The sequence below is a fragment of the Bubalus kerabau genome, chromosome X (genome assembly GCF_029407905.1).
Source record: "Bubalus kerabau isolate K-KA32 ecotype Philippines breed swamp buffalo chromosome X, PCC_UOA_SB_1v2, whole genome shotgun sequence".
NCBI lineage: Eukaryota > Metazoa > Chordata > Mammalia > Artiodactyla > Bovidae > Bubalus > Bubalus kerabau.
In genome coordinates, this window is record NC_073647.1 from 162,758,462 (window position 1) to 162,777,684 (window position 19,223).

The following is a 19,223-nucleotide window of genomic DNA, read 5'->3' on the forward strand; positions in this document are numbered from 1 at the left end:
AATGCACTGGTCATAGAAAACACCCTCTTCCAACAATATGAGAAGACTCTACACATGGACATAATCGGATGGTCAACACCGAAATCAGACTGATTATATTCTTTGAGGCCAAAGATAGAGAAACTCTATGCAGTCAGCAAAAATAAATAAATAAATAAAGACTGGGAGCTGACTGAGGCTCAGATCATGAATTCCTGATTGCAAAATTGAGACTTAAATGAAGAAAGTAGGGAAACCACTAGACCATTCAGATATGACCTAAATCAAATCCCTAACGACTATACAGTGGAAGTGAGAAATAGATTTAAGGGACTAGATCTGATAGACAGAGTGCCTGAATAACAATGGACAGACGTTCATGACACTGTATGCCAGACAGAGTTCAAGACCATCCCCAAGAAAAAGAAATGAAAAAAGCAAAATGGCTGTCTGAGGAGGCCTTACAAATAGCTGTGAAAAGAAGAGACGTGAAAAGCAAAGGAGAAAAGGAAAGATATAAGCATCTGAATGAAGAGTTCCAAAGCATAGCAAGGAGTGATATAAAGCCTTCCTGAGCGATCAATGCAAAGAAATAGAGGAAAACAATAGAATGGGAAAGACTAGAGATCTGTTCAAGAAAATTAGAGATACCAAGGGAACACTTCATGCAAAGATGGGCTCGATAAAGGACAGAAATGGTATGGCCCTAAAGGAAGCAGAAGATATTAAGAAGAGGTGAGAAGAATACACAGAAAAAGTGTACAAAAAAGATCTTCATGACCCAGATAATCACGGTGGTGGGATCACTCACCTAGAGCCAGACATCCTGGAATGTGAACTCACGTGGGCCTTAGGAAGCATTATAGAACAAAGCTAGTGGAGGTGATGGAATTCCAGTTGAGCTATTTCAAATCCTGAAAGATGATGCTGTGAAAGTGCTGCAATCAATATGCCGGCAAATTTGGAAAGCTCAGCAGTGGCCACAGGACTGGAAAAGGTCAGTTTTCATTCCAATCCCAAAAAGGCAATGCCAAAGAATGCTCAAACTACCGCACAAATGAACTCATCTCACATGCTAGTAAAGTAAAGCTCAAAATTCTCCAGACCAGGCAGGCTTCAGTAATACGCGAACCGTGAACTTCCAGATGTTCAAGCTGGTGTTAGAAAAGGCAGAGGAACCAGAGATCAAGTTGCCAACATCTGCTGGATCATTGAAAAAGCAAGAGAGTTCCAGAAAAACATCTATTTCTGTTTTATTGACTATGTCAAAGCCTTTGACAATGTGGATCACAATAAACTGTGAAAATTCTGAAAGAGATGGGAATACAAGCCCGCCTGACCTGCCTCTTGAAAAACCTATATGCAGGTCAGGAAGCAACAGTTAGAACTGGACATGGAACAAAAGACTGGTTCCAAATAGGAAAAGAGTCCATCAAGGCTGTATATTGTCACCATTCTTATTTAACTTCTATGCAGAGTACATCATGAGAAATGCTGGGCTGGAAGAAGCACAAGCTGGAATCAAGATTGCTGGAAGAAATATCAATAACCTCAGATATGTAGATGACACCACCCTTATGGCAGAAAATGAAGAGGAACTCAAAAGCCTCTTGATGAAAGTGAAAGAGCAGAGTGGAGAAACTTGGCTTAAAGCTTAACATTCATAAAACTAAGATCATGGCATCTGGTCCCATCACTTCATGGGAAATGCGGAAACAGTGGAAACAGTGTCAGACGTTATTTCTGGGGGGCTCCAAAATACCTGCAGGTGGTGACTGCAGCCATGAAATTAAAAGACGCTTACTCCTTGGAAGCAAAGTTATGACCAACCTAAATAGCATATTAAAAAGCAGAGTCATTACTGTGCCAACATAGGTCCATCTAGTCAGTGCTATGGTTTTTCCAGTGGTCATGTATGGATGTGAGAGTTGGACTATAAAGAAGACTGAGCGCCGAAGAATTGATGCTTTTGAACCATGGTGTTGCAGAAGACTCTTGAGAGTCCCTTGGACTGCAAGGAGATCCAACCAGTCCATCCTAAAGGAGATCAGTCCTGGGTGTTCATTGGAAGGACTGATATTGAAGCAGAAACTCCAGTACTTTGGCCACCTCATGCGAAGAGTTGACTCACTGGAAAAGACCCTGATGCTGGGAGGGATTGGGGGCAGGAGGAGAAGAGGACAACAGAGGATGAGATGGCTGGATGGCATCACCAACTCAATGAACATGAGTTTGGGGAAATCCGGGAGTTGGTGATGGACAGGGAGGCCTGGCGTGCTGCGATTCAAGGGGTCGCAAAGAGTCAGACACGACTGAGCAACTGAACTGAACTGAGCAGTAATGTCATCCTGCGCTTTCCATGCATAAGCCTTCATGAGTGGAATGTACATTCCTTTCTTGGGAATGAATAAGATGCATGTTAGGGAATGTCTCTTCATCAGACTGTCCCCTTCCATACAGTAGACTGAAAGTGAAAGTGTTAGTTGCTCAGGCCTGTCCAACTCTTTAGGATCCTATGGATTGTAGCCAACCAGGCTCCTCTGTCCATAGCATTCTGCAGGAAATATTGGAGTGCGTTACCGTTTCCTCTTCCAGAGGATCGTCCTCACCCAAGGATAGAACTTGGGTCGTCTGCATTGCAGGCAGACTCTTTACCATCTGAGCCATCAGAGAAGCCCATACGGTGGAGGATCCATAACTCTGTCCCATGATGCTTTAGTCTATTTTCTCCCTCTTCCCTGGACACCTGAGGGCATGTCTACCAAACCTTCATAAAGATTGTCTCTGATGAACACCTGTCGTATGAAAGGCACAGTTTCCTGGACACTTAATGTGGACATTTGTGTGTTTTAAATGAGGTGATTTTGCACAGACATGCATGTGCAGGGCAGATATTTACCATTTATTTAAACCCTCAGCAATCAAATAACACAAACCAGGACATGATTTAGTGACAAGGAGCGATGAGATGGGAGAAGGAGTGTGAGTGTGAAGAGAGCAGGATCATGTTAATCAGGAGCCAGGAAAGTCATCTTCGTGTTGTGGATCTTGATTCCATGGAGACGAGGACGTGCCTGGTCTCAGTGACTCTTTCTATAGGTGAATAAAAGAGAACCAAAGGTTTAGTTGAGTCAACTGTGTGACGGTTGACAGGGGTGAGCCTCAGTAGGCTATCCAGGGAACGGGGACTTGGTAGCTGATCCAATATCCAATTCCAGGTGGACCTCAACACTGCACATTTCTGTGATGGCAGGTTCCCTGTGGAATTGTCCCCAGGATCTACATATGGTTGGAGATTTCCCATTTCGGATTGATTCTATGAGTAATGATTTCACAATGCATATGCATGGTGGTGCTTCATCTAAAGATGATGTTCAGGCTCTGTATTTGGAGCAGACAACTCTAACCCTGCAACTTTTGTCTTTTGGGTCCTCAAGAATATATATATATATATATATATATATATATTTTTTTTTTTTTTTTTTACTTTTTTTAGTATTAGAGTATAGCTCATTATCAACATTGCATTAATTTCAAGTGTACAGCCAAGTGATTATACATACAAAAATTAGTATCTATTGTCTTTCGATTCTTTTCCCATTTAGGTTTTATAGAGTATTGCGTATAGTCCACTGTGCTATGCAGTTGGACCCTGTTCTCTATCCATCCTGTGTATAACAGTTTCCATCTGCTAACCCCAAACTTCTCAGACGTGAAGGATCTGCCTTGTGTTGGTAAGATCCTGTACAGAAGGGAATGGACCCACGCCAGGATTTTTGCCTGGAGAATCCCATGGACAGAGGAGCCTGGAGGGCTATGTTCCAAGGGGTCGCAGAAACCCCGACATGACTGAGCAACGAACCTTTCTTTCACTTTTCAACCGCAAGCCTCCCAGTCCTTCTCTTCCCAACCCCCTCCCACTTGGCAACCACAAGTCTGTTCTCCACGTCTGTGAGTCTCTTTCTGTTTTGTAAATAAGTTCCTCCATGTCGTGTTTCAGATTCCAAACAGAAGTGATATCTATGCGAAAGTCAAAGTCACTCAGTCGTGTCCAACTCTTCGTGACCCCGTGGACTAGAGCCCACCAGGTTCCTCTGTCCATGGAGATGCTCCAGGCAAGAATACCGGAAAAGCTTTCCCCTTTTCCAAGGAACCTTCCCAACCCAGGAATCAAACCCAGGTCTCCCCAGCTGAGCCACAAGGGAAGCCCAAGAATACTGGAGTGGGTAGCCTTTCTCTTCTCCAGCAGATCTTCCCGACCCAGTAATCCAACTGGGTTCTCCCGCATTGCAGGCGGATTCTATACCAACTGAGTTATTAGGGAAGCCCTGCTTCTAGGACTCTCTTGAATACCGATTCTCCCAGAGGAGGTATGTATGGGGACAACTGCAAGGTCAGGATGGATGGGAACACTAATCATTTCCACCTACTCATGGGGATTCCTGCTTCTCTCTGATGATTCTGGTCTGCAAGATTCCTGCAGAAGAAGACTCTCTCACGACAGCTGCTCAATGTTAATAAACCAAACTGTTTGCACTTTAATATGGCTCGAGGGCAGCAAAATTGTGGAGAAAAAGATTCATTAGTGACATGTTTAAATTGTTGGGATAAACATTTCACACACATGAAATAACAGTGTGACCTTATTGCTTCATCTGGAACAGTCACCGTTAATAACAGACCATGTTTACTTACAAAAGTCAGAGTCACTGCTTCTCACTCCCTTGGACAGTTGTCTGGGGAAAAACAAAATTGGAGAAATAAAAGAGCCACCGATTACTAACATTCCCAGCATCGCCAACGTTTCGTTCTTTCTTCCTTTTTTTTTAAAATAATGGATCTTAAAAGAGATTACTTGTGCAAGAAGACATTTGGAATAAGTAGCTTTGTTTCCTGATACTTACACACCAGGTGAATGGTATGGTCAGGGAAAAAAATATAATTCCATTACCATTGTAGATGAAATTCAGGATATTTTCTTCCGGAATCCCTTTTTCTCTCACTGCGTTTTTGAACTCGTCTTCACGATTCGGATCAACATCATCGGATAAACCTGTAAAATCACCGTGCAAAAAGAAGAATTGTTGACCCCGGGAACCCATGGATATTCCTGAATCCACAGAACAAGGAATGGAACGTGCCAATCAGATGTTCACTTGTATAATCTAAGACCTTCAAACGGTTGCCACGACACAGACGTATGCTTTTTGTCTTAAGAATTGACCCCAGTCCAACTTGGTGAGTAGGACACCCTACCCCTCAGCATCAGGAGCTGGATGACAAAGACTTGCCAGGATCTCCAAGAATTTGGGGCTGAGTTCATCCTAATATGGAACCTACTTGCTTCTCACACCTTCCTCATATATATACCTTCCACTCATATCTGTTTCTAGACCCAGCTAATAGGAAACACGCTTCTCCCCTTCCACGGACACAATCACCACTTCACACTTAATGCTAGGGGGTGATTTACTCCTTCGTGAACCTACCGTTCTACCCAATAACCTTTTCTGAAATAGACACCCGTTGTCCCCATGGCACACACAGCTCTCAATGCTCTGCATGTTTACTTGAGGGACTGATGTCAGTGTTCATAAGAAGAATGCATTTGAAACATGGAAAAGGACAAAGATTTATCTTGTAAGCATCTGTTCCAAGACTTAGAGTATATCAGAAAACTGATATTGTATACAAACATACATATTGAATCTGCATATATATGGAATCTAGAAAGATGGTACTGATAATGAACTTATCTTCAGGGCATCAGTGGAAAAACCGTCATAGAGAACAGACTTATGGGCATGGGGAGAGGGGAGGAGACGGTGAGATGTATGGAGAGAGTGACATGGAAACTTACATGACCATATGTAAAATAGATAGAAAATGGGAAATTGCTGGATGTCTCAGGGAGCTCAAACAGGGGCTCTGTATCAACCTAGAGGGATGGGATGGGGAGGGAAATGGGAGGGAGGTTCAAAAGGGAGGGGACATATGTATACCTATGGGCTTCCCTTGCAGCTCTGCTGGTAAAGATTCCTCATGCAATGCGGGAGACCTGGGTTTGACCCCTGAGTTGGGAAGATACCCTGGAGAAGGGAAAGGCTACCCACTCCAGTTTTCTGGCCTGAAGAATTCCATGGACTGTATAGTCCATGGGGTCATAAAGAATCAGACACGACTGAGCAACTTTCACAGAAGCACATGTATACCTATGGCTGATTCATATTGATGTTTGACAGAAATTCAATAAATTCAAACAATTCAATACAGCTGTTATCCTTCAATTAAAAAATACATAAAAATTTAAAAATGAAGTCAAGTCAGTCTCACGATAGCCATGGCATGAAATTAGTTGAAATATTAAATATTTCAACATTTAATATTCAATATTCAACATGAAATATTAAGAAATGATTCTAGTATAACCTCATTTTTAAAATTTCAACAGATAGGAATCATTTTGAAATGTCTGATGATGTGATATTCCGCACCCTATGGCCTGCTGTTTCTTGGTAGATTACCTTCCAGGATCCTTAATTCGGTGAGCATAAAGATGCAAGCCTTACACCCTGAATACTGTCAGCAGCTCCTGATATTCTGAATGAAAGTCCTGTCCGTGGACAGGTAGCATTACCATATCAGTGGGAATTTTAGGATGTCATACCTACCAAATAATCCCACCATTTCTGTCTCACTGCCATCTTCATCCACATTGAGATTATGCGTGATGAGAGTGTTCTCGTCCCCACTAATGACTTGAAATTCATTGTGACCCGCGTCTGTGAGAGAGAGAGAAGATACAAACAGCCCTGCCTTAACTTGTTGTCAGTTACATTATTGTGGCGCACGCCGGGCATGAAGCACGGCCCATCGTGTGTGGACCCACTCACTCCATGCGTGCACGGAATGCTACCGTTAACCACGGCAAGGAGAGGAGGAACGAATCTTCCTCATCCCCACCTTTTCCTCCCATTCACCAGTCACTCCTTGCTGTCTTACCAAGATGCTTTCGAGAACGTGTGTTCTAATGAACCCCACAGATTCTTTTTCTGATTTGTTTTTTGACTTGCTGAGCCTTCCATGGTGCCCGCGGGCTTTCTCCACTTGTGGTGACTGTGGACTACAGTCTAGCTGTGGTGTGCGGGCTTCTCGTTGCCATGGTTCCTCTTGTTGCCGAGCACAGGCTCTGGGGTGCAGGGGCTTCTGTATTTGCAGCCCGGGGGTTCTAGAGTGCAGGACCAGTAGTTGCGTTGCATGAGCTTAGAGGCCCCATGGCGTGGGGGATTTTCTCAGACTAGGAATTGAACCTATGTCTCCTGCCATGGCAGGCAGAATTCTTATTCCCTGGACCACCGGGGAAGTTCCTGAGAGTGTTTTAAAACATCATGAACGTGTTATCAAATCCAGGTTCTAAAATTCTTTGTATGTCTGTTACCCCAGCCACAAAATTGATTTCTCTTGACCAACCTACCTTGTGTTCATCACCTTCTGTTCCTGAGTGCCTACGCCAGGCCAGGCAACCTTTTGAACACGTTAAGTATTGTGTTTCCCGAGCCCCTCAGTCTGGGCTATGACACAGCCCACTGCTGTGTCTGTTCATTCCAGCTTATAATTCATCCAGCCTGGCATTTAGCATGATGGACTCTGCATGTAAGTTATATAAGCAGCATGACAGTGCATACTAACTTATTGTACTCTTCTCCCAATTTTGAACCAGGCTGTTGTTCCACATCTCACTGTTGCTGACTGATCAACATACAGGTGTCTCAGGCGACAGGTAATCTGGTATTCCCATATCTTTAAGAATTCCCCACAGTTTGTTGTGATCCACACAGTCAAAGGCCTTAGCATAGTCAATGAAGCAGGAAAAAAATTTTTTTTTTTTTCTGGAATTGTCTCTCTTCCTCAATGATCCACTCAATGTTGACAATTTGATCTGGTTCATCTGCCTTTTCTAAATCAAGCCTATATTTGTGGAAGTTCTCAGATCACCTACCGCTGAATTCGAGCTTGAAGAATTTTGAGCACTACCTTGCTGGCATGTGAATTGAGCACAACGGTGAAGTAGTTTGAACATTCTTTGTCATTGCCCTTCTTAGGGACTGAAATGGAAACTCACCTTTTCCAGTTCTGCGGCCACTGCCGAGTTTTCGAAAGTTGCTGACTCATTGCTTACAGCCCCTTAACAGCATAATCTTTTAGGATTTTAAAGAGCTCAGCTTGAATTCTGTCCCCTCTACTCGCGTTGTTCATACTATGCTTGCTAAGGCCCACTTAACTTCACACCCTAGGATGCCGGGCTCTGGTCTCACTGATTAACACTGTGCTGAGGGGAGACTTTCCAGTCCCTGACCTCTGATTTTTACTAGGAGTAGTAAAGGTGTATGGGGTAACTGAAGAAAGTTGAGACCAAGATTTCTACCTGAACACTCTCTTTCCAGTGCAACGTTCATACTTACAGTCAATAACATAGATGTTTTCTTTCTTTAGGCCTGAGACATATTTTTCTATGCATTCTCCATTCTTCCTTAAAAACAAAATATATTCAAGTTGGTTAATTTAGACAATAAAAATTTGACGTATAATGAAGAGTCTTTCTTTGTGACACCCAAGAATATGTGTCCGGTATCATCTCAGTGCTGGTGAACATTTTGACCTTCGAAAGAGACAAAATATGTTGTCTCAGATCCAGTAACTCTCAAGCGGCAAGGATGGTTTGTCTTCACACCAAATCTGACTAGTAGTTCTGAAGATAACCTGCAGATTCAAAACAGGTCGTGTGTAAAGCCAATAAACACGGAGAAATCTAGAATTTTAGGAAAAAAGGAAAAGAGCGAACTTTTCCTTTATATATATAGTTTCTGAAAACAGAGAGGCATAAGCATCATGACAAAACCTTGGGCGTTGTCAGAACCCAGGCAGTGATTCATTAGACAATGAACGTGAAAGTGTTTGTCACTCAATTGTGTCCGACTCTCTGCGACCCCATGGATTGTAGCCTGCCAAGCCTCTCCACTGCCTATGGGATTCTCCATGCAAGAAGACTGGAAGTGGTTGCCATTTCCTTCTCCAGAGGAATTTCCCCACCCAGGGATCAAATCCGGGTCCTCTGCATTACAGGCAGATTCTTTATTCTCCGAAACACCAGGGGAGCCCTTATTAGATAATATGAGAGCCACCAGGCCTTATTACACAATAGGAGAGCCACCAGGGAAGCCTTCATTAGACGGTGTGAGAGCCAACAATCACAACATTTAAAAAAAGTTTAATTTTCTACAAACACACACTCTTCCTCCATCACAATGCCATATGAGGATTAAATCTGAAAGACTCATGTACTTATACAGACACATTTCACACTCACACAGACAGGAGCACAAGCAAACACTTAAGTCCACATGATGTGCTTATATGATATTATGAAGACCTTTATGTATATAATAGATGATTAGTATATATTATCACCTCTGTAACAAAAGAGTGAGTGACTTCATGTATGTCCTCTGTACATGTATGTGAAGAAAGGTGTCTTTGGCACATATAAAGAATGTCTATGAAACAAATACTAAAAAGGGAAATAATACTACAGGAACTGGATTACTTTTTGAACAGACACCTTGGAAAAGAATGTCCACAATAAAGCATGGTCAGTGCTTCTGGTCATTGAAAGTGAAAGTACAAGTCACTCAGTCGTGTCTGCCTCTTTGCAACCCCATGCAGTATACAATCCATGGACTTCTCCAGTCAGGATACTGGAGTGGGTAGCCTTTCTCATTTCCACCGGATCTTCCCAACCTAGGGATCAAACCCGGGTCTCCCGCATTGCAGGCAGATTCTTTACCAGCTGAGCCACAAGGGAAGCCCAAATATACTGGAGTGCATAGCCTATCTCTTCTCAAGCAGATCTTCCTGACCCAGGAATTGAACCGAGGTCTCCTGCATTGCACGCAGATTCTTTACCAACTGAGCTGTCAGGGAAGCCCTCTTAGTCATTAGGGAAATGGAATGCATTGAAATCACTGAAAAACAACCACAAAGTAGGACCACAACAATAATCCAATATACCTGCAAACACACAACATTTTATCTGAGCAGACAAACTCCTTTCATTTGGCTTGAAAAACTTGACTCCTTATGCAGACACTGCAATAACTGTTTAAAACATTGTGCTGACTGGCGGAAGGCAGGGAAAATGATTCAGAGTGCCTAATTTTGTTGCATGAAGAGCCAGAAAAGGTGAGAATATGCAGATCTTTTCTTACCTGTGGCTCCAGGGGTAGACATTTAATGATGAGTGAATAAAAGGAGGTGTGCTGGAGAAATTTTATGTCTTTCTTTTTAAAAACAAAACTGGTTTTTTTTTTTTTTTTTGAGTGTGCTGTGTCTTCTTGCCACTCAGGCTTCTCTCTATTGCCGAGGGCAAGGGTTATTACTCTTCAGTTGCAGTGCCCGGAATTCTCACTATGGTGGTTTCCCTTGTTTTAGAGGATATAGCCCACAGGCTTAGTCATCATAGCACATGGGCTTACTTGCTCCTGGGCACGTGGGGTCCATCCAGACCAGAGATGGAGCTCATGTCTCCTGCATTGGCAGATGGATTCTTAAGCACTGGGCCACCAGTTGAAGCCTGGAATTTTATATCTCGAATGTGTAGATGGGGAAACAATTGTGCACATGTGAAAGCTCATTGAACTGTGCATTCCACAAAGGTGCATTTAATTACACATTTAATTATGCCTCTTTGTGTGTGCAATTACTAAGTTTGGTCCAACTCTTTGGAGCCCCATGGACTGTAGCCTACCAGACTCCTCTGTCCATGGGATTCTCCAGGCAAGAATATTGGAGTGGGTTGCCATTTCCTACTCCAGGCAAAATTGACTTCAGAAAGAGTTGCCACATGAAAAATTACATATACGACACAAAAACTGTAAAATACGGCAAAGAGGATGATAACAGATGTTCTTAAAAAATTAATGAAAACAGACAACTGTTTCTCCTGAGATAAGATATTCGTGTCTGTGAGTCTGTTTCTGTGTGGGTGGTTCTAATTTGATTGCAAGTATACTATTAAATGCTGAAGCTGAAAGTCCAATATTTTGGCCACCTGATGCAAAGAACTGGCTCATTGGAAAAGACCCTGATGCTGGGAAAGATTGAGGGCAGGAGGAGAAGGGGACCACAGAGGAGGAGATGGTTGGATGGCATCACTGACTGAGTGGACATGAGTTTGAGCAAGATCCTGGAGATAATGAAGGACAGGGAAGCCTAGCCTAGCATGCTACAGTTCAAGGGGTTGCAACAAAACATGTTGTTTCTTCTCTTAATGTTCTTATTCCTCACAATGCATTGCCGACTCTGCATTTTCTTATTTTCTTTTGAGAGAGGGGGACAGTTGCTGAACAAGCTTGTGTTGGTTTCTGCCATGCTTGCATGTTGTTAGGAAACTGTGAGATATAGTGGGCATTCTATGAATGGTACTTGGGACTGTATGTGTGTGCTTGGTTGCTCAGTCCTGTCCGACTCTTTGCGACCCCTTGGGCTGTAGCCCACCAGGCATCTCTGTCCATCGGATTGTCCAGGCAAGAATACCGGAGGGGGTTGCCATTTCCTCCTCCAGGGCCTCTTCCCGACCGAGGGATCGAACTCCTGTCCCGTGCATTGGCAGGCGCCAGGGAAGGCACTTGGGAAAGTCACTAGGGGTTCTGACGGCTCTGGGAAACTCAGTGATGATGAAAGCTCCTCTGAGGAAGCCCCGAGGGCAGAGCTCACTGGGTGCTCTCCCCCGCCCTCACATCTGGGCTCAGTGGGAACCGTCTCTTACAAATTCTGCCAGAAGGGGTCAAGCCCCTGCTGGGGACTGTGGGCTCCAGGACGTGAGCCTCTTCCCTCTGCCGTGTCCCTTTTTCCTTTAATGAGTTGATGCCACTGGAGCTTCTGGGTTCCCCCTCTAACCAGAGTTTTCAGGACATTCCCTGGAGGTTCAAAGAGGAACTGATTTCCTCCCCCAGCTCAGAGACCCTGCTCAGCCCTACAGCACAGGGCATAATGCTCTCAACATCACCCAGAGAGCTCCCTGCAGAAGGGGAAGACACACCCTCCCTCGGGTCGGGGCTTATAGGTGTTCTCCTTCTGGGGGATTTTTACTTACTTGATATAAAAGTGGAAGTGTATCGTGCCGTTTTCTTCATCAAACTCCATGTAACGCATGAAAATGTGGAATGGCGCGCCCTCGGTGATCTTGTCTATGTTATCGGCTGCGATAAAATGGGTTAACCATTTTCCTGTGAACTAAAAGTAAAATTCCCTTCAGAAATCTTAGTCCGTCTCTGTAAATTCTGCCCGACATCATCCCTCAGGAGTTTCGCTGCCCTTTCACTTGAGCAGAAGTTACCTATCTTTATGAACACAGCCCTAGTTATAGAATCATGTGAAAACTCAAGTCAAGTAAACACTTGAGAAATTACTGAGATAGCTTGAGCTACCTTGTCAAACGCAAGAGCCCTAGTCTAAGACCTATGTGATGTTCCTCTGTTTCTACAAGAGCAGTGAACATACATGACAGCCAATGAATAGATGGCAAAGGTGATATAGCCAACACAAACAGCAGGCATAGAGCCAGTGAATGCAGCAATTTTGAATTGCACAGAGATGGCTAGACTTAGCGATCCACATGACTGGACCTCGAAAGGGACACTCACACGGATACACGCCAAGACTTCCTCCCAAGCTTAGACCATGTTCAAATACCCCTGGTACCTGAGAGGCATCTATCACATCGCCTTGACCGGCAGCAAGCAGACCAAGGACAAGAGTGAACAGCAGACCCTTCATCTTGTTGACTCTCCTGATCCTTCTTCTGTAGAAGCTGAGGGTGTCCCAGAGGTTGGAGTGGATGGAAAATCACTGCCACTTTTATAGCCTGCATCTGTTGGCGTGACACAACATGAACCAATGGTTGTTCCTCATATGATCACAGTTACAACAGAAGGCACCTTCGGTATCCTGGTTGGCAGAGATACACTTTTCTGACATTCTGTCATTTTGATAATGAGATTTGTTTGAAGAGAAGCATATGTGGATGTGGGCATTTGACCTTTAAAGTGAGAAATTGCAGTACATCCAGTATTGCAAGGGGATAATTATTTTCCTGTTTATCATGAGATGCAAAATGAGATGAGCTGTCCAAGGTACATCTCCGTCACTCCTGCTTTGTATCCTTAACATGGAGGTGAGAGTTTAACATTTATTTTCTAAAAGTAAAGACTGACTGTGTGGTTTAGCCAAGGGAGCACTATCTCCTCAGAGACCCTTGGAAAGATGCCTATTATTCTGAGGTGAGGAGCAGGTCAGCACATAGCATTTATCACCTTCTCCTGCCCCAATGTGGGCTTTTTCCTCTTAAGTACTAAGAGGATGATCCGTTCAAATGCCCCGTAACCTCATCTGAAGAAGGCACCTCAGTCGTTTATTTTCAGTGATTTCTTTCCAGACACCCTTTTACCCATTTGATCTGTAATATAATATTTACTCACTAAGCAGTTGTTTCTCCCAGTAAGCAAAAATGCTGGATAGCAGTTCTTGTAATTTTTAGAATTTTTAATGGAAAAAATAGATTTCCTAAGACAACGTCACTAAAAATGTGAGTCATTTTTTTTTTGTATTTTTTAATCCAATTTTACTTATTTTCATCTTCATTCATTGTAATTTAACAAATAAATACATTAAAAGATTTATTTCGTTCTGAGTATAGAAATGAAGAAACAAGGAGACTCAGGGTTCCCGGGTCAGCTAATTGAGAACACCTGGAGGGCTGACCCAGCGCTGCCCATTTCTGGGACAGATCAGAGCTCAGAATCCTTCATTTAGATTGAAGTCAGACCTTTGAGGAGAGCTTGGCATCTCAAGGGCATCCTCAGCTCACATCTTCAGAGGATCACTGCCCTTCATGTTCACGTGGACCGACAATATATCTATTTTTTTTCCTTTTATTCTCTTTTCTTTCAGTTGCAATATCATGCTATCTCTCTTGTTCATATATTCCTCTGTATATTATCCTGTTGTATTTTCAGCTGAAAAGTCTGCATGATAGAAGGTTTTCATGTCTCAGAATATCCTGAAACCTTTTCCTCTCTTTGGTCTTTGATCCAGATACTAATTTTATTTTCTTTATTTTTTCGTCTGTTTCTTTATCTTGGCTACACCATGCAGCATGCAGGTTCTTAGTTCTCCAACAGAGATGAAATCCATATGGACTCTGTACTCTGTGCAGGGGAAGGTTAGCATCCTAACCACTGGACCCCCAGAGAAGTCCCTGATTCTGATAAATTGGAGTAGTCATGTGATCCCAGCTAACACCCCTTATAATCAGCCTTCCATCTCTACTTTTGTACCCCCAGCAGTCCCAGGTTTTCCTTTTGGACTCTTACCAACATGTGTCCCCTGGGAGGGTATCCTAGGACCATCCCAACTTAGGAAAATCTGACTGCCGATCAAGGGGAGATTAGACGCTAGTTCTTCTAAGAGATATTGCAATGGTTGTAATAATCATGTTGGTTTCCACTGGTCTTAGCACTCTTCTTCCCTCACTGTGTTCACAAGTCTGTTCTCTATATCTGCATCTGTGTTCCTTCCCTGCAAATAATATGTAGCTGGTGAGAAGTTGCTGAAACACAGGGAGCCCAGAGAGGCACTCTGTGATGACCTGGAGAGGTGAGATGGGGTGAGGGGAGGGGGCTCAAAAAGGGAGGTGATTAATAATAATTATGGCTGATTTGCATTTTGTATGGCAGAAACCAAGAGAATATGGTAAAACATTCTCCATCAATTAAAAGATAAAATAGAAAGGAAAAAAGTTTTCATCATTAAGGAAATTGATGCCATAAAATAAAAGAAAATCCTATTGCTTTGTACTGAAAGGACTCATATGGGCTTTAATCCCAATTCTCATTAATATTGGTCAAAATGTAGTCAATAGAGTAATAAATAAAAACAGAACCATCTTACAAAAACATTTCTGTTGTAACTCCCTCTAAATAACGCTAAGCCCTGCTTGGTACATCTTCCTGTTGTCTACTTCTCAAATGTATTCAGATTTTTGTAACTGGGAAGTCTCTCTCATCAGGTTTATTAATTTTGCTCTACTTGTCTGTTTGCTCTGTAACCACGGTTTTTACATCTTAGATTGCACAACTCCTAACTAAACATTGCAAGGAAGCTATTGATCTTGGCCACTCAGAATTTCAGTTTCCCTCAAGGATACATGACCAAGGTTGCAGTGAAGTTAGAGTCTAAAGTTGAGATAATAAAATACAAGCCCACTATTTTAAAGAATGTAATTTTTTATGTAACTTTTATTACCAAAAAATGTATTATTATATTTATTTATTTATGCATGTATTTATTTGTCTGTGCTGGGTCTTAGTTGCAGGATGCAAAATCCTTGTTTCATCACAGCTGGGATCTTTAGTTATGGCACATGGGCTATCTAGCTGTGCTACTGAGAGACCAGTGAATCCGAGAAAGGAGGTAGAGAGGCAAGGAACACGACTTTCTTGGACAGTCGGCTGAGAAGATGGTAGACTAATGTCTCAAAGTAACCATGTAGTCAGGGTCTGGATGACAGGTTCTTTTATAGAGCCAGAGGGAGAGAAGTTATGAGAAACTAAAGTCAAAAGGCAGAATAGAGAGCTAGAGACACTGAGGAAGCAAAGTAAAAAAGGTCTTCAATTTTGCAGAACATGTCAGGATGGGCCAGCCTTTGGAATGTGTGTGTTAATTTCTTCTTTTCATAGCTGGGCAGAGTCAGTTCATCTCCCTGTGAACTGAGAAAAGGCACGTTAACAGTCAGGCAGAAGGGTAGGGTCTTCTGAGGCAGGCCGTTACGTTCGATTATAATAACAATGGCAACAAAAAGCAAGTCAAAGAAACAGTTGCAACACGGAGTCAGCGTTGGTTCGGTTCCGCACTGTCAAAGTCCATTCCATGGTCTTGTGGGAAAAGAGGGCAGTGACCATTCTGCTTCATCAGAAGGATCATTCTGGGCATGTTCACCATAGCTCTCAGTGTTCACCATATGCTGTTTCATATGTTCAGATTTTGCTTCTTATTTCCCTCTTTGGAAAATGTCTTCTGTACACCTGTAAACTTCAAAATACTGAACTCGAAATCCAGGAAACAATAACTCAAGTTAAGTAGTTGAGCACTTTTCTCTGTATGGGAAGACACAAGAGTCAGGGCTCATTAAAATTACTTCCTTGCACTTCAGCTCTCTGTGGTCCTGTAATCGTGTATTCTCAGCATTTCTTCAGGGTTCAGCGTAGGGAGTGGCTGTAGTCTGATGGCTCCTAGAGAGCAGCTATTCTCCTTCTAGTCTGACCAGGTCTTGTTGGAGGGTTGCAGTTGCTGGTTCCATTTCTCAGGTTTCCCCCTTTTGGCCATGAATGTGACCAATATTTGGAAGGCATCACATGATCAACTTTTGTCCCATGGCACTGGGAGGTTCCATCCAGTTTAGGCAAAAATTCTTGATGTACCACTCCAGGTATTAAGTTTTGGACCAGACCTCATCAGTCATTAAAAATACTCTTTGGATTCTAGCTAAGTAAAAACCAGGAGACAATTTCCCTTGTTGGTTCTTCCCGTAGTTAGAATGACAATGTTACATGCGTTTCATGTTATACATGTGATTTTTCTCAAGATGTTTAGCCACGGAAGTATTGTTGGAGGGCTGATTATGGTTTGGGTACTGCAAGAGGCAACAGTCCTTTAAATTAGACCGGGTATAAGTAACAAAGCTAGTCACAAAGACAATGACATAGTTCAGCAGAGAGATAGAAAGCACAATTTGAAAACAAAGAACAAATGTAAACTATGATTCGTGTAACTGCTTGTAATCCAGTTGCAGTAGTCAAGTGACGTGGGGGGGAATAAACAATTTAATGAACTACCTGCAGTTTCTTTGTACTGCCCATGCACCTTTATGCGTGGCTTAATGTTTGAGACAAGCGTATGTTAATGGCAGGATCAGGCAGGTAGGGAGAAAAAGATAAATGTTTCAATTTAACTCACGAAAGGTATAACTTACCAAGTTACTGTAAGTCATTATTAGGTTGAGGCGGGTTTTCTTACACCTGGGAAACACAGATTTAAACCAGCAAATTTTGGGGATAAAAGCCATAAACATTGTAACCAGGTTTGCTAGTTTTCAGTCCTATGCAACTAACTCTTTATGTTAGCAGCTTTATGAAACCATCAGGTTTCCCATTAGAATTATTTATTTATTTATTTTCACTCAGTTCAGCATTATGGTCTGAAAGTCAGCGACTTGCATTGATCCAAAGGCTTTTATTTTGCTTTTTAAGTCAATCTCCTTGAAGAGGAGGCATTTCTTCAAAGGGATCAGAGTGAAACGGTAACTATCTTTAATGACAAAGGACTTAAGAAGGCAAGTTTAAATCTGACTACATTGCAGTTGACAGAGAACCCGGTTAGTGCAGTGACATAGAACACTTTCAGATAATAACTGGAAATATGACTCACATTCTACTGTTGCAGAAAGCAGCACTCGAGAAACCAAGCACCACGCTCAGAGGGTTGGAGAATGCAAGTTTGTTTATTATGCCGGTAGGTCCAGATGGGTTACCACTCCAAGCTCTGAGCCCCAAACAAAGGGATTACAGAGTTTTTATAGACTGTAGTGGGCAACACTAGCAGTTAATAGGCTGGTTTAAACTAAGGGGTTTCGCACACGTGGAAACAGCAGTCAAGATGGGGAGGGGGATGTCTGACCTGGACAGGCATGATTAAGCAGGTTTGCAGGGGCTGGGCAATTGCAAACAGCAGGACAAGGGTGCATGAGGTAAACTCCAGTTCCTAGTATTGCAAGTCCCCGCTTTCCGAGACTACGTGACCGATGTGATCTAGAATTTGCAAGGGGCAAGCTGAGTTACAGAGGCAGAAGGGGAAGGAGGTCATGTAAAATTGCAACTTTTTTCTCTTCACTACCAGGACATATAATGTTTTTAGGAACTCCATATAATATCTAGAATATCTGTATCATTTCAAATATAACTAAAGATGTATTTCTCATCTGGCAACTCCTCCCATGTAATTCATCATACCACGTGAAGCTAATTAGCTTAACGTCTTTTTTGGGGGTTGTTTTAGGGACCCTTTCAAGCATTCCAAAGTCAGCTAGAGGTAATTTTAGTTTAGAAGTTTTGTTAAAAGAGCGTTCAGAAAAAAATGAAGTCTTTTAAAACACTGGGACAACCCAGAGGGATGGTACGGGGAGGGAGGAGGGAGGAGGGTTCAGGATGGGGAACACGTGTATACCTGTGGTGGATTCATGTTGATATATGGCAAAACCAATACAATATTTTAAAGTTAAAAAAAATTTTTTTAATAAAAAATAAACAAAAAAAATAAAACAATAGATTCCTAGGTCACTGTGAAAAATAGTTATTTACTTAGCCAAAATGAGAATAAAAATTTTCAAAGGCAAATACAGATCAATTAAAAAGGGGGGGGGGAAACTTAAAATACCTTATCAAAGGGAAAATACACCTTTTGAACGCTTGAGTTTTTTTAAAACAGAGAAAAGTTAAATTTACATTTTGCCTTGGCTTAGTTAAAGGTTCATTTATTCAGTTAAAGTGGTTTTAAACTTAGTACTGACTGATCATGTAGAAAACACTTTTGGGGGTCATTTCCTACAAATGTTTCATCACTTAAAGTATTTTATCACAATTTCAACTTTCAAGTTGTAGAATATTTAGAGAGATCCTAAAACACTTAATTATTTCTAAAAGTTCACCAAAAACTCATATCTCATTTGCACTCTTTCCTCAGAGGTTTTCTTCACACTGAGTTACTTTCCTTGCTAACAAATTTGTGACAGATATAAGAAGATCTTATTTAGCTTATATTAAACTTAGGCACAATGCAAGTATTATGCCTGATATTACGCTTTATGTTGTGACCTAAGACATGTATATATTACTTAGATCAACAAATTTAAACATTACTACCAGATACTAGTTTAATACTATTTCCCAGTTTACAGGAACCTGAAATTCATTTAGCTTAATTTCTCTTGTATTTAGAATCATTGGGTTTGAAAGTTTATAAGCACTTATCCCTTTTTAAGACAATTAGATAGAATTCTTTTACAAATCAACCATGACATTGTTATCCAAAGACAAAGATCCATACAAAGAGAGATCTGAATTCTCATTTCAAGA

General features: G+C 42.1%; 1 protein-coding gene across 1 annotated transcript; it reads right to left on the bottom strand.

The window, feature by feature from the left end:
• Nucleotides 1–2,870: 2,870 nt before the first annotated feature.
• Nucleotides 2,871–12,902, bottom strand: LOC129639361 (odorant-binding protein-like). The gene is made up of 7 exons (XM_055564467.1): nucleotides 12,739–12,902; nucleotides 12,131–12,270; nucleotides 8,442–8,509; nucleotides 6,651–6,761; nucleotides 4,931–5,032; nucleotides 4,675–4,715; nucleotides 2,871–3,072 (listed from the first exon to the last, which is right to left on the bottom strand). The coding sequence occupies exons 1-6, from the start codon at nucleotides 12,811–12,813 to the stop codon at nucleotides 4,696–4,698; spliced, it is 516 nt and encodes a 171-aa protein (XP_055420442.1). The 5' UTR covers nucleotides 12,814–12,902; the 3' UTR covers nucleotides 2,871–3,072; nucleotides 4,675–4,695.
• Nucleotides 12,903–19,223: the final 6,321 nt, after the last annotated feature.